General features: G+C 36.6%; 2 protein-coding genes across 12 annotated transcripts in view; one reads left to right on the top strand and one right to left on the bottom strand.

The window, feature by feature from the left end:
• LOC118275714 (cell adhesion molecule Dscam2) overlaps nt 1-16,359 on the top strand; it is a 133,732-nt gene that overhangs the window by 35,481 nt on the left and 81,892 nt on the right. The window lies entirely within an intron of this gene.
• LOC118277015 (uncharacterized) lies at nt 3,010-9,617 on the bottom strand. Of its 6 annotated transcripts, XM_035595671.2 has the most exons (3): nt 4,202-9,617; nt 3,928-4,032; nt 3,538-3,680 (listed from the first exon to the last, which is right to left on the bottom strand). In XM_035595671.2, exons 1-2 carry the CDS (start codon nt 8,576-8,578, stop codon nt 3,946-3,948), a joined length of 4,464 nt encoding a protein of 1,487 aa, XP_035451564.2. In that variant the 5' UTR covers nt 8,579-9,617; the 3' UTR covers nt 3,538-3,680; nt 3,928-3,945. The 6 variants fall into 6 exon arrangements, with proteins under 6 accessions (XP_035451568.2, XP_035451565.2, XP_035451561.2 ...); XM_035595675.2 differs by lacking the exon at nt 3,928-4,032 and having other exon boundaries at nt 3,010-3,680; nt 7,332-9,617; XM_035595672.2 differs by having other exon boundaries at nt 3,010-7,500; nt 8,455-9,617.

Raw genomic sequence — 16,359 nt, 5'->3', positions numbered from 1 at the left:
ATGAACTAACATGTTTGAATATTAATAGGTACACTGCCTACAGAAAATATAATATATAGGTAATATTATAATAATATAAGCTTCTGTTTATTGGTTTAAATATGAGTAATCGGTAATGGGAATAAAAGGTAAGTAATCCAATCATACACATTTGTTAGCCCTATCACAAAATACCAACATGTTAGGTATAATTTTTATTATTAAAACCATGAAACATACTGACTTATCTAATAAAATCAAAAAAATCAATGACGTTAGTTGTAGGCTTGCAGAGTTTGCGGCGTACGATGCTCATGATGAGTAGCCTCTCTGTATCTCAAAACTAGTAGAGCTTTTCTCAATATATTTATGCGAGTAAAGCGTTATTATAAGTAAAAATAATAAATTCCAAATTAACACATAATGAACTAAACTAAAGGCTTTACCTAACAAATAAGAAAAACCAATAAACGCTCACCTTGTTCCATGTTTGTAAACAAGTCACACCGTGTTCCTTTCAGATTACCATGCAGGCATTCATATACCGTGACGTCACCACAATTACCGACGTCATAAATTGCTGGAACAAAAGAGTGTAACACAAAGGCGTGTGAGCTTGTTTGTGTGTGTGTCACGTCAAATAACTTGCGATGGAAGAGATTACTGGTGTTTTGTAATTATATCTTCCTGGTTCCATGGTAAATGAGCTTGGTGCTAAAAGATGAGATACGGCTAAAGGGAAACTACCAAACTTTGATTAGACTGCGCTAGTCAGGGCCTGTCAAATAGTTTTAGGCAAAAAATGTTACATGCAAGGAGTATATCAAAGGCACTCCGTGTTAAATTAACATTTGTCAGTGTTGTATGCTTTGATTTTTTTAGGTATGCCAAATATTAACCAAACAAAATAAAAGTATAAATTTTGATACACAACCAATATTTCTGTGATCCGAAAAATATAAAGAATTGTTACATATGACGGTATTTTGCAGGTCAAGCGAAATATGAAATGTATAATAATGTAACACACATAATATGAGAACAAAAGAATCGTGTTCGGATGAAACTCTTTGTTTGTGCTGTGTTGCAATTAATTACAAGACAAACGTCATGAGACCGGTGCGGGAACATTGTAAACATGAAATGTGTTTCTAAAAGAAACAAAAATACTGTATTGTCTGGGGAGGCGGACCGACAGCCAGGGTTCCGTAAAAAAATGTTACGGTATTTATTCGCAACACCATTATTTTACATTTTTTGTGCATTGTTGAAATAATTATATACTTATATAGAAGAAATAATTAAATTGGTGTTGTAAATTATAAAACAGTTCAACTGAATTTTATGTGAACGTAAATTCTTCTTGCATAAAGTTCGAAGCCACAAATAGCACGTAAACGTATATACAATAGCTTGTGAAGTCATTAACGTCACTAATGAAGAGAAATGTGTTCGTCTATGAAATACACGTAAATAGAGTGAGCCTTTGTTTCCCGCAACACTTTGTCACCATTACAACGTCTTTGTGTCACATTTTAAAGATATCGTAGCAAGTGTAGCGGATCTCGTAGCAAGCGTAGCGAATCTCGTAGCCGCGTAGCACTTAGACAGATGCTACGAAGCGTGATTCGAATGATGTGCTTGTTATTTATTTTTGTGTTGTTACCGTACTGTTAATTTTTCTTACTCTCCGATAAAAGGTATTATTTTTAAAAGGCCAATAATATACTTGTTTAACTCTTTTGGTGTTGCGGGTGACCATGGGTTGCGCTGAATGCCAACCATCAGGTGATCCATCTGCTTGTTGGTCTCCAAAAATTTCAGCAAGTTTAAGACCAGAATTTTAACTTGTAAAATGACGCTGAACTGTTTAGCTATGATATCTGTAGTAAAGAAAAATCTGCAAAAAGACATTTTTATTATTTCAATATCTAGAACAGTCCGGAACGCAGGTAAAAACTTTTCCTCGTTAAAAAACATTTAACGTTTAATTTTAAAACATCGAAGAACAACAATCATGGAGCATTACGCAATTTAAAATGTCGGTCGCGAGCGTTTTGCGAAGTAATGCAAAACTGCAGCGTTGTAGTCGGTGCGCGGTGGCGACAAAGCGCCGGGAGCCGGCGGAACATTAAGAGCTCCAGTAAATCTAAACTTGTGCAACTACTTGCGAGCTGACGGACCGTGCACATTGCACGCTCGCTACTGACTTACGGCTCTGTTGTTGCCAAGCTCGTGATAGGCTTTTATCCAGCGTTCGTTGGAGCCAGATTTACAAAGGCCGACGTGTCAACCACAACGTACAAAGAGCTACATATCACTATGTGTTTTACACACGTGGGTAGTTCTTCGAAATTCGATTCTTCGACTGATTCATATGGCCAAAATTTAATTCCACTTTAAGATCTGTAACACGTGTTCATATGAAAATAGGCATACCAAATAACGTATATTCGAATGAGGGACTCGTTTTTAAAAAATAGTTTTCGAGATATCGACGTCCTAATATTTTCTGCCCAGATGAATCAGAAATTGTTACAGATGAATCTGTTGAACAATTGAAAATTGTATGTAAATGAGCTCTGTATTTATTTTAATTTCAGGTTCTTTTAATTTCTTTTTAGCATACCATTTTCAAGTACTTTCGCACAGAGAAGTCACGAGCATTCATCATCACGCTTGCTCAGGGCGGATTAGCAATTTAAGACTCATATTAATTACATTTCTCAAAAAAAAAAGTTTTTAAATTATAGCTATAACCTTTATAGTTAAGTTAATTTTAAAATAAGACTAGTAAAAAAATGTACAGTAGAATCAATAATTTATTTTATGATTCATATGCGGTTTTGACCATACGAATCAGGCACAGATGTATCAGGATTTTGCTTACAATCATGCATAACTCATCGTATATACAGACTTCATTCTTGTCATTTTTCTACACGAATGTATAACCAAAAAGCTTCACACGAAACATAGATTGAAGTTTTAAAACTGTATAGTAAATTGTATTTAAATGAAATATCTGACTCCAATTTAGATAATATTATAATTAAAAGGTTGCGCTTTTTACAGTTGCAGTTTGAATCGTTAGAATAATAATTAACGTCCGTCTTAGAGATCGGTTGAATTTTTAGAGTGGGGGAATACGGTTGGTAGGGCTGTAGATGCAGGAACGTTCCGATTCAGCTAGTGTTGTAGGTTGAGACATCTTTGCGCTTAGGTTTGTTCAATTGTTGCGCTTGCTGGCCGCAACATCCTGGGGGGCCTTGGAAGCGTCAGCTCCAATGAGGTTTTCCGACGGCTCTAGCAAGGGGCAGAGATTCTTGATGGCCCGGCGATAAGTGCCTGTGGTGGTTTTCACGTCCGCGACGCGAGCTACATTGTCCTTCCCAGGATAAAGGGTAAGTATCCGTCCTAGTTTCCAGTTCATTGGTGGAGTGTTCTCTTCCTTTATCAATACAAGCTCGCCAATTTGCAGCTGTCTGTCAGGAATCCGCCACTTGACTCTTTGCTGAAGTTCCGCTATGTATTCCAGTTGCCATCTATTCCAAAAGTGTTGACGTAGCACCTCTAAGTGTTTATAGCGATCACGTATCGGCCCATGTGACTCCGATGTCGAGAACGAAGGCGACGGCAGGGACATCAGTGGCCTGCCTATCAGGAAGTGTCCCGGGGTAAGGGTCTGGAGATCATCGGGACTGGAAGATAAAGGATATAGAGGTCTACTATTTAGGATGGCTTCAACTTGACTAAATAGAGTTGCCAATTCCTCAAATGTTAAGTGAGTATTCCCTAGAATTCGCCTTAAATGAAATTTGGCGGATTTAACGCCTGCCTCCCATAAACCTCCGAAATGTGGTGCATAAGCCGGTTGAAACCTAAAATTGATTCCTTCTTCAGAAAGAAAACTATTAACCTTATTGGAATTTGAAGTTAAAAAATTACCTATTTCTTTAGAAGCTCCTAAAAAGTTTCTGCCATTATCGCAGAAAATTTCAACTGGCTTTCCCCGGCGGGAGATAAAACGGCGTAGGGATAATAAGAAGGCATCTGTGGACAATTCACTTACGGCTTCTAAATGTAGGCATTTAAATCGGAGACATACAAAAACACAGAGATAACATTTTGTTATCTTACAACCTCTGCCTTTACGATCCGTTATAAGGAACGGTCCAGCAAAATCGACACCAGCAGCAGTGAAAGGAAAATCAGGATTTACCCGTTGTGGTGGCAACGCCCCCATCATAGGTGTCAACGTTTTTCCGCTGGCCCTTCTGCAAACTACGCAATGCCTTGCAGTGGTGCGAGCGAGATCTCTGCCAGCTATAGGCCAAACAAAGTCTCTTACAGAAGACAGAAGCAGCTGCGGACCAGCATGCAGAAGTCGCAAGTGTTCTTGTTCAAATAATAACTTGGTAAGTCTATGCTTCTTATGTAATAGCATGGGGTGACGTTTTTCAAAACTGTAGCATGAGGATTCTAAACGTCCTCCCACCCTTAGGACATAATTTTCGTCAATAAAAGGATTTAAGCATAATAAAGGACTCTTAGAAGACAAAATACCTTTACTAGAAAGAATTGCTATTTCCCTTGAAAATAGTTCTTGTTGAGCTAAGCGTACTAAGCTAACAAACGAAGCTGAAAGCTCTTCGGGCTGTAAAATGCCAGATTTTCTAATTTGTGAATTACGACAATTGAAAATAAATCTAAGTACATAAGCAAATGAACGTTGAAGAAATTTTAAATTGGAATAACGGTTAAAATCTATAAGTTGTTGTTTATTTATGCCATTATCTTGAGTAACAATATTATTGACATTTATTTCAGGGAAATCAATATCAGTACATTTTTTAAATTGGCGTGAAGGCCAAAATGATTCTGGTTCGGTAAGAAAAGTGGGCCCATTCCACCACAAACTCAAATTATTAATTTTGTCGGCGTCTACACCGCGAGATGCTAAATCAGCAGGATTCGATGCGGTGGGTACGTGCCTCCAGTCAGACACTTGAGTGAGTTCTAATATTGTCCCTACCCTATTAGCTACAAATGTTTCTAGCTTGTCATATCGCGAAGCTAACCACGTGAGTGCGATTGATGAATCAGTCCAAAACATCCTCCGTTGTATCACACATCGCAGGGCGCGACACAAGGCGTCCGCGAGCTGCGCACCCAGTAAACATGCGCATAATTCTAAGCGAGGAATAGTTGTTGGCTTGACAGAAGCTACTCGGGCCTTGGCACACTGCAATCTAACTATAACATTACCCTGCCTATCCACAGATCTTAAATAAATACACGCTGCATATGCGCTTTGTGAAGCGTCGCAAAAGCAATGCATTTCAATTTGAACAGGGAACCTACATAAAGTGTGCCTAGGTATACGTAGTGTGTATAGATGCTTCATGTTCTCGATAAACGAGTACCATGATTTGCATATGTCGTAGGGTGCCGGTTCGTCCCAATCTATTTTTTGTACCCATAATTTTTGTATTAAAATTTTCGGCTTAATTGTGAGGGGACTCAATAAACCAAGAGGGTCAAATACCTTGCAAGTGTCTGATAAAATTGAACGTTTAGTAGGTTTATCTGTATTGTTTTCATAGCTATTGGGAAAGTGAATATAATCATCATTCGGATCCCAGCCTACACCTAATGTATGTGACGATGAACTTAAAATTAATTTACTTTGAGTACTGCTATTATCAGGTAATATGTTTGGTAAATTACTACGATATTTGCGTAAGTAAAAACAACCTTTAGATAAAGCATTTTCTACAGATAATTTGATATGAAGTAATTCATCTGCACAATCACTACCGGTCAATAAATCATCGACTAGAAAATCGTTTTGAATTATATTTTTTATCTTTGAGTCGCTACATTCGTCACCCAACTGCCACAAGCAGCGAGTGCTCAAAAAACTAGAACTTTTCAACCCGTAGGTGACAGTATTAAGTCGTAATGATTTTAAAGGATCAGCATCATGATCGCGCCAAATGATCATTTGTAAGTTACGATGACATTCCTGAACTTGAACCTGCCGGTACATTTTCTCAACATCTCCGGACAGTACATAAGTATGTTGACGGAACCTGAGTAAGATATTAAATAAGGAATCTTGAATGTGCGGGCCAGTCATTTGTATATCATTAATTGAGAACCCGGAACTAGTTTTAGCACTACCATTAAAAACAACACGTAGTTTCGTTGACTCACTTGTAGGCTTCAAAACAGCATGATGTGGTATGAAATATGAATGTTCGGGAACCAAAATACAAGACGGCGACAAATGACCTAGATCCGAATATTCCTTTATAAAATCACAATACATTTGTTTCAACATGGGATTTTTACTAAATCTTTTTTCTAATGTAAAAAATTGCCTTTTGGCTTTTTTGTAAGAATCGCCTAAGCAATCTGGTTGAGAGAGAAGAGGAAGTTTGACATTAAACCTTCCATCTTGACTGCGAAAAGTATTTGTGACAAAATCCTTCTCACACTGGATTTCCTCCTCTGTGTTTACTACTACAGAAGAAGAAGGAATTTGTTCTAATTTCCAAAAATCAGTTAATCTTTCATTTAATGATTTGTTTGAAATGCAGTTACTACTAGTGCAGGTGAAGTTTACATGATTGCACTGCACGGATTTAGACTTAATTTGATTTCTTGAAAATAATGGGCCTGCTAATATCCAACCTAACTTAGTTTTACGCATTATAGGTTGGTTAGGGCCGAGACTAATTTGAGTAGACTCAATTATAGACCAAAAAATATCAGTCCCTATCAACAAATCTATAGGTGCAGATATGTTGAACGTAGGGTCAGCAAGTTTAATGTTCGAGGGTAATTTTATTTGTGAAATGTCTATAGACTTGTTAGGTATGCTTCCGGAAATATGTGGAAGTACAAGACAAGTTATGTTTACATCATAGTTGCTATGTTTTGATTTAACATGAATAGTACATCTTTGTACTGCATTAGAGAGGGTCATATTACCTACCCCAATTATGTCGACACTGGTGGGCTGAGAAGTCAATTGCAATTTGTTTTTTAACCTATCTGTTATTAATGAACATTGACTCCCGCTATCTAGCAGTGCACGAACAGTAAAATGCTTCTTAGAAACTGGATTATAAATATCCACTATCGCCGTGGATAACAACATACAATTGTTAGTAAGTAGTGACATATTGTTCACTACGTTGTTGGTACCGTCACATGAATCCTGCTGAACCTCAACATCAGTCACAGAAGTAGACGGTTGTACATTTGCCACATTAACAGTTTGAGTATTTTGTCTATGTAGTAAACCATTATGATATTTCTTACAAATAGTGCAAGGGCCTAACCTGCATTGACGAGAAGAATGTCCCTTACGTAAACAGTTTATACATAGCTTTAACCGCACTGCTTCCGTCTTTCTGTCCTCCACAGATTTAGCCAAAAATGTGGAGCAGTCGTAGATGCGATGACTGCCACCGCAGAAGACACACGCAGCAGCAGAAGAGCCAGGAGCAGCTGAAACAGCAAATGCCTTTGCGTGAGATTTTTCAGGCTTAGAATTACTACTGTTGTTACTATGGTGTTCAACCTTATTAACTCGGACAGACTCAATAATGTCGGCACGATTTTTAAGAAATTGGAAGAAATCTTTCAGAGAAGGCTTGGCATTGAGAACCTTTCTATGTTCTTGCCACTTGAACTTGCTGCTGTTGTCAAGTTTTGCTAAGACCAAACGGATAATTAAGGAATCCCAATGTGCGATTGGTTCACCTAGCGTATTTAGAGCCCGTAAGTTCTTTGATACATGATCAATTATGAATTTTAATGCCTTTGATGACTCACGAGGTGCATTTTGAAAATTAAGCAGTGAATCGAAATGGTAATCTATGAGTTGATCTTCGTTGTTATATCTCTCGCAGAGGAGATGCCAAGCTTCCTTGTAATTGGCGGAACTAACCTCTAAATTACTAATAACAAGGGCTGCTTCTCCCTCCAAGTACGAGTTGAGATAGTGGAATTTGTGTACGTCCTCAATTTTATTGTTATTATGTATTAACGACATAAAAGTATCCCGAAACTCGAGCCACTTGAAATAAGTTCCGTTAAAGTTATTTATTTTTATCACTGGCAGTTTAAAACCCACATGATTATCGTTACTATGTTGACAAGAATTACTTTCGGAATGTGCGGAACTAAAATTATTTTCATGTGGTTGATTTGCATCTAAAAACACGCGAGTTCGAGCAATTAATGTAGAAAAATCTAATTCCATTTCATCCCTGATGTCAAGTTCACTGTCCAAGTTTGAAGAATTAAACAGTTCGATCTCTGATTGAATATCATCAAACGTAGTGCACAACTCCTCAAACCTTTGGAATCTTTGATTAAGAATACTTATATCAGTGGACGAAAAGGTCTTGCTAGGATCAAAGAATGTGTTTAGGTAATTCTTGTACTTGGTAATCCTACCTTTTATTGAGCTTCGTTTCGTACACAAATCCTTTATGTTTAAATTAGACACAGACACACTAGGCACCGGAATTTTAGCACTTTCCACTTGTAATTTACTTGAACGCTCACTAGTATGAGACATTATAATAGCTAAAACACTGAATCAAACTTTAAAACGGATTTAAAACCAAAACTTTGAAGAAGGAATCAAAATAATAAGCAAACAATACGTAACTTATGCAGTCCGGCCGGCTAATAAACCACACTCCGTTAATGAGGTCAAGGTCAGCGAAACAGCTGCGTAGGCGACGACGCTGACAAGATAACACGATGCGGAACTGGAATGCACAAAGAAATGTGTTTACGAAAAATATCTATTTAGCACTTGCACAAGTAATTATGATATGATAAGCCGATATGATCTTGCCTTTGGTTTTACGTTATCTCATGCGACGAAATAACGTCTTACCCACACAACACAACTAAGTAAGTGATTAGCAAATGGCGGATACCAATTAATTGATCGTTTTAGATAGAATAAAACCTGTGCAAATGTGAATGAAATAAGATTTCAGTGTTTTAATATAGGCTAAAATGAAAAATATGGAAATAAGTGTAGAATTAAAGAAATAGAATAAATTAAATAAAAGAATGGAACCTAACAAATGAGCAAACTATCAACCCTCTTCAGTGAAGTTGGGATTGAAAGTGGGAATAGTAGGTGGGAAAACAGATGGAATGAGGCACTTTCCTGGCTAAGCACTGGCTGCGGCGCTGCTCGTAGGCTGTAGGCTGACCGGCTGGCTTCAAGCTCTTGGTGGATGGCCCTCCAATGATTTTATATTTCTCCTTGCACCTTTCCTTTGATTGTCAATCCTTGCTCGTTGCGGATCGTTCTTCTTGTAGGATCACGTCGGAGGTCTCCAAATGTTTGGGGTTGTATTTAAATGAAATATCTGACTCCAATTTAGATAATATTATAATTAAAAGGTTGCGCTTTTTACAGTTGCAGTTTGAATGTTAGAATAATAATTAACGTCCGTCTTAGAGATCGGTTGAATTTTTAGAGTGGGGGAATACGGTTGGTAGGGCTGTAGATGCAGGAACGTTCCGATTCAGCTAGTGTTGTAGGTTGAGACATCTTTGCGCTTAGGTTTGTTCAATTGTTGCGCTTGCTGGCCGCAACACATGTATTTTAATGAGGAGAGGTAAAAGCCTCTTTTACCTTATTAAGAAAACATTACGACGTAACACACACGAGAATGTATTATTGTTCCTTTCACTCTTGAAGTACAGTACTCTTTGCTTTACGTTGAACGAAAACGATACGAGAGCGCGTTCGGTCTTCTAATTGGCCGGTGCAAATGAACCAACCAATCAGAGCGTTGAACGCTCTCTCGTTAAACGTAAAAGAAACTCGTACTAAGCTCTCAGTACATTGTGTGTACTTGTGATACAATTAATGAGCTCATTATCCTAGGCAACAAAACGTTTTATACTATTAGCTATTTAAAAAATTTGAAATGATATTTGATGATACCTACAATAATTACCTATTATTAAATTATTGCAGACTAATTCCTCATTATTTATTGACTGTAAAATCAAAACAATTTCAATCATTGAACAGAAACACTAATCATTACCGCAACACTAAACAGAACTGAATACTATGATATATTTGCCAATAAGTAAAATAATGCCTGTTTATCATGTTGTATTACAAATACTGAAATTCCACGAATAATAATCGCATTTCTGAATAATACTAATTTGGAACAGTACCCTCATTGCAGCTTGTAGTACATAATAATAAAATGATTGAAGTTTCTAGTTGTTGCTGGTTACAAACAGTTTGATATTTATCAAAGTTATTTGTAAGCGAGCAACTTTTGTTGCAACAACTTCGCTCGCTTAACGAGCTGCTTGCATTCTACTTATACCTAATAAAGTATTGAGTACTGAGTATTGTATTTTAAATTATATGACTTGGAACTTTTTGTACGTATAAGAACAACTACTTTAACAAGGCATTATTGAAATGGTCATTTAGCTATCATCGTGCCTTAATAAACTGGAAAAGAGAATGCAAATGAATGATACTAAAAATAACACTAAAATCTAAGCAAAACCGACAAAAACATGTTTCGTTGGTGCATTTAAAACATATAAGTTCACATACACATTACATGACCCCCAGACCCGAAAATACAATTTGTGGATCAGTTGCTCCGTGCAGAAATCACACCCGCTACACGTCTCGCGGGAGCCGGTTATCGGTTATAGACACCGCACCAACCTGCAAACCATATTTATATCACTTTAAACCTTTAAAAAGTTGCAAAAAAACTACTGACATGATATTACAAGTTCCACTCCTCCTAATTATCATTACATAATCAAGCAAGAATTCCATATTCGAAGCACCTCCGACCCTCACACACACCGTTACTCCTAACTAGCACATCGTCACGTCGGACTGAAGATATAAGCGAGTTACGATCACTGCCCATAAACCGGCTAATGGGAGCCATAACAGGGGGCCTATTAACGGCTATGACACCAGCTAAGTGTGCCTGCATCACTGACCGACCTCGTTATTGGATGTACTGGCTTTTTGGTAGCCGGGCTGACCATTGAGGCACTCATTGTGCTAATCATGTGCGGGATAGATTATAGTATAGGTAACTAATCGATGCTAGTAGTAGTCATAATTAAAATAATTAGAGTATAGAACGTGTTAAATATCATATCAACTTTTACTGATGTGTTTTTGCATGTTGAAACATAAGTTTAAAATAAATTTTCGTTAAACAAACAATCTGTTTAATATCAAGACCCATTTTCAGAATATTCATTAGCAAAAACGTTTGGAACTGAAACACAAATACAGCTTCATCGATTGATTAAATCTAAAACTGTTTATTTCATATACAATTAGAAAATCCATGTTTGAACCTAAATCACGTATAAGGCAAATGTCATTTGTGAATAAACTATATACATAGTGTATGTGGCCGAGGCACGTGTATGTGTGTGTGTGTGTGTGTAGGGTTAGTTCCGAGAAATTGTCACTGACAGCCAACCGTTAGTGATCGCGCGAGACTATTTTATATAACCTACATAAAATTGTACACTTCAAAGAGATGTCAAAGTTAGGGCGAGCTAGTAATTTGCTTTCTAGATCTAGGTCATAAGAGAATTTTTGTCTGTAGCAGATAGACAAAATATACACCTACCCACTTTAGTATTTTCGTCATCATAAATTACTTATCATTAAAACTTATACAAACTATACTTACAAAAACTCAAATAATTTGACTTTCCAAAATAGAAATGTTACACAGTATTACCTTGGGACCTAATTAACAAAAGACTACGCCCACGTTTGTTTTGTTACAAACAACTGGTTGATATTGTTTCTAATTGACCTCTTTGTAAAGCTCTAAAAACAAATACCTCTAAAAGCACAACATACATATTTTATGAACGAAATGCACCCAGACCGCGGACCACAGCAAATTAATTTGTCATCGCTCGTGGCCCGAAACTTAAACCGCAATGTCCGACAAAGAAAATCGCATTTGATGTTATTCCACAGCACGAACTAATTTGTTTGGTCCGCGCGCGTAAACTATGGCCTCGAGTAAGCCGCGCCGCGCACGGAATTATGACAATTGTACAATTCTCTTATTGAACTCCGCTGAATAATGTACATATAGGAAGTATTTGCAAGCATGCTTCGTGCACAATTTTATTATAAAACTCTTTATCATATTCTGTATGCTATGTATTTACTTTGCTACGAGAAATATTATTATGATCATCGACAAATATGTAGATAAATAATAATATAATTAGACAGACAGGCGTGAGGTTAGGCATGTATAATAAGAAATTTCATCATGTACCGACGAACACGTGTGTGATGTGTATATGTCAATATTTGTATCGAAGTAAAATGTATAGATGTCGTTTTAAGACTTTTTACATAAAGATAAAGATTCATTTATTTGCTTAAACATGTGTATATAGGTACACACAAAAAAATTAATTGGCAGCAAGATAGTAAAATACTTAAAGAGTTCAAACATGTTTGCCATCAAATAAAAAGATAAAAACAAAAAAAAACTTTGGGGAACTAACGTTCAGCAATTACTACGAGTATAAAATGTATATACGTTGTATTTTGTTACTATCTGGATAGCTACAGTGCGTTGTTAGAGAAAAAATATTTAAAATATTTCCAGCTCTGCTTTGTAAAAATGTAGGAAACACGAGCAACATTTTAAACCGTGTCACAAATATTTTGAAACGCTACAGCACTGATCCTCAACGAAAACAGAGATTTCTAGTGTAACAACAGTAAAAAAATATAGCCTGAATTTGTCACCGTCCACATCGCCAATGTCCGGCTGCAAAAACCGTCCGGTGGAATGCTGGACCAATTTGGGTGGACAATAAATCAGTCATATTTGTCCGGGGTTTAGTATCGGCGGTGGATCCCCCACGTGGCCAGGTGCGGGGTGGCATTGTTCCACATAATGTCTTGTTTTGCCCCTCCTCATACATATTCATGTGGTTTATCCGAGCCCGGCCGTCGTTGTCGAACGAATTAACGCTACACTATATTTTAGGAAGGAATAATGCTTTAATGCTGCGGCAGCGGACAGCGCGCGCTTTGTGAACTACTCACTGTTCTGACACGAAATATAGATGGTGGCTGGACTTTTATAAATCGCAAAATATTTTTCCACAAAATGTAATATTCTGGGAGTCAACGATCGTTTTAAGAAGAGTGCCTTCTCAAAACTGTCCACAAAAGTAAATGAGAGTAAAAAGTAACTGGTTCTAGCAATATTACTTAATAAAATTCTGGCTCAGTATTCAGGGGCTCCGTGTCTTCTAATGTTCAAAATTAATCTCCAGTTTTATTGTTATGAATATTACTGGACCTCAGTTTTCTTTGTATTCGCGTTGCGTAACGTTAGCAAAAACTGTACAACAAAGGTAAGTAAGTACTTAAATGGAAACGGAATTATCTCGTATTCTCTCGTTGTTAAATAAATAATTCATAATATATCCGCTGTATAAGTTGGCGCCTCTCGACCTCCTTGTTGTCCCGTAAAACGATTATTAAAAATATCTCATTATTCACAACCAAATCCTGCTCGTGCAGGGTACAGCGGCGGCTGGTGACGCGCTCCAATACGATCTTTATTACAACCGCATAAAGTTTACGATTGTCATAAAGATATATTTGACATTAAAAGACCGCAAAATTACGGGTTCCGTAGAGATAATAATTAGCGAAAATGTTCTATTATTGTTTGTGGAGAAGTTTTTCTAGCAAAATTGAATCTTATTGTTGTGAAATTAGAATTTGTTTTTATTCTATTTCACTTTATACAGAGTCGCGGCCTTTGTCGCGTAGTTATTTCAATTTCCTTTGTTTGTGTTGTGAGGCTGTCAGAATGTCTCTGGCTGTGACGTCACGGGCGGTGCACTCAAACGCAGATGATTGCTGTTACAGTTGTGAGCTCCACTTCTTCGGTTTGCTGCTACTGTTGTCAGGTAGTCTACTCGTTTAATTGGCTGCGTAGCTCCAGACTGTTTATAAAGGGTTTATTACCAACTCTAGATTTAACAAGATAATTAAACTAAAATTATATATTTCAAACTAGTTTCTAACGGGACCCAAATATGTAATAACCCATTTGCTTTAATTGTTATGTTTTTCATAACACTATATTTTATTTCAAAAATTGTTCTATGAATACATTAAAACCGGAGAGGAGGCATTTAAAATGTATCATTCCGAAGTAACTACTTATTTTATTATTGTCTTCAAAATCATCTAAGAAGTGAGTAAAGTACCGTCTGCCGGGTTTATTACCAGCTAAGCTGGTGCTAAGTCAGCGAGGTCTCTTCGGAAACGTTCGGGTGTCGTCGTAAATCTTCGGCGTGACGTTTGATTTATCCGGGGCGGGCACAGACGGACTGGACTACTGGTAATCTGCTGAGAAAATGTTTGCTTCAGCATTGTTCAGTTTCAGGAATCGAGAGAAATAAAATGGTTAATGGCTACTTTTCTGGTGTTGCAAACGAAAATGCTTTGCAAACTCAGCGGGAAATAAATCTGATTTAAACGGACGCCATAATAACGTATACGGAAAATGTTTTTCTCACCGTTTACAATGGAGGACGCAATAACCAGTTTAACCTATTTTATTTTTATCTAAAATGTCCCCACTTATACTACGGTAAACATCAAAATCACCGTAAATACCACGCTATCTGAGTAATTCAAGGTATTTTGCACAAATATGTAAATATGAATCCGTATTCAGTACAATTCCACTTATTTGCTGATGCAATATACAAATTCGAAAATACTCGATGCCACAAATATTTCACCAAACGAAATGAGCCATGATATATTCACAGAAATCGTTGACAAAATGCATGACAAACATTTTAGGGCAAGTATTTTACTGACTGCATCATTCCAACATTTCATACGAATATTCTGTCATTCCACTATCAAGTACTCTAATACAATAATTACAATATACCTTAATACTCGTGAAATAAAACAAAGCAATTCAAACGTAAAAGGTTTAAATAAATGACAAAGCAATGTAGACAGTGTTGAAATAACAGTAAGATTGAAAATACAACGCTGCTTAGTCTAGTGTTATTTTAGGCAGCCTAACCGAAAGCCTACAGCTTCCATTAAATAGAAATTCACAAATAATATAGCGTTATAATTAAATACTAGATTAGTGCTAATGTGCATGAATTTACACAGACATTTACAGAGATTAATTATGATTAGATTTGCTTAGCAGTGTGTACAGTGTATACTATGTTAGCTAATATTTCGGTAATATGATAATATAATGAAATGGCGTGCAAATTACTGCCAGTAACGTGATAAAATTATTATAGGACGCTATCATTGCGAGGGTACACAGTAATAACTTTGTGTCGACGGACAAAACGAGTGGACGTAAAACGGAATCTGAATTTAAATTCCTTTAAATCCGAACATAGTATAATTGTACTGAAACTCCAGTTTACATTAAACGCTTCAGTGGACGTAAACAGTCCTGAAATCGTCGCAGTCGCGTCCCTCTCAATGAATTTCTAATTTTCATAATAGTCCGGCTAAAAGTTTTCTTTAATTTCCATAATTTGTAGTCTTTCAAAGCGACCAGTTAAATATATTTCGCGGGTCAGTCGCGAAGTTAGCCGCGCAGCCGGCCGAGCTTCTTTTATTTTTAAATTCGTACGAATTACGAATTCTGAATAAATGAAAAAGTACAATTACGCGACAGCAGGGTGTGCTCGCTGTGTTTTTTAATTTCTAGTGCTGTGTTTGTGTTCGCTGCAACAAATCGTAAATTATAAGATTATGCTAAAATATCATTGGTTTAAGTTCTCAGAAGTTTAGTGGCTGGTCATGAAATACTGAGATAGCATCCCAAGTCAGAAAAATACTATTCTAAATATATATTATAGTTTGCGGTTGTGTTTGGTAATTGCGGTTACATTTAATAGCCGAGGTTGCGGTCTGTCACCACAATTATAAATCAGATTGACAACTAAAAATAATAATGAAAGTAGATTAAAAACCCTTTTCATTAACGTTTTAAATGGCATTCAGTAAAAGCTTTATTTTAATTTGAAACTTATCTAATTTTATATAAAGTTAAATGTTAGTTGTTTGTGCTAAAAATACACAAAATAAATTATAAATGTATGTATGTATGTGTTTAAAAGTTATTTATGTTAGTAACTGTAACCTACATGACCGGACCGTGACGCAATATCCGGCTTACAATAACATTTACACAAGCGTTTTATTAAAACATAAGCTGCATTTAAATAAAAATATTGTTTCATTTTCCAATTCAATAA

Source organism: Spodoptera frugiperda, chromosome 15, assembly GCF_023101765.2.
Source record: "Spodoptera frugiperda isolate SF20-4 chromosome 15, AGI-APGP_CSIRO_Sfru_2.0, whole genome shotgun sequence".
NCBI lineage: Eukaryota > Metazoa > Arthropoda > Insecta > Lepidoptera > Noctuidae > Spodoptera > Spodoptera frugiperda.
Note: the sequence above shows the minus strand (reverse complement) of the source record. Positions and strands in the feature narration are given on the sequence as shown.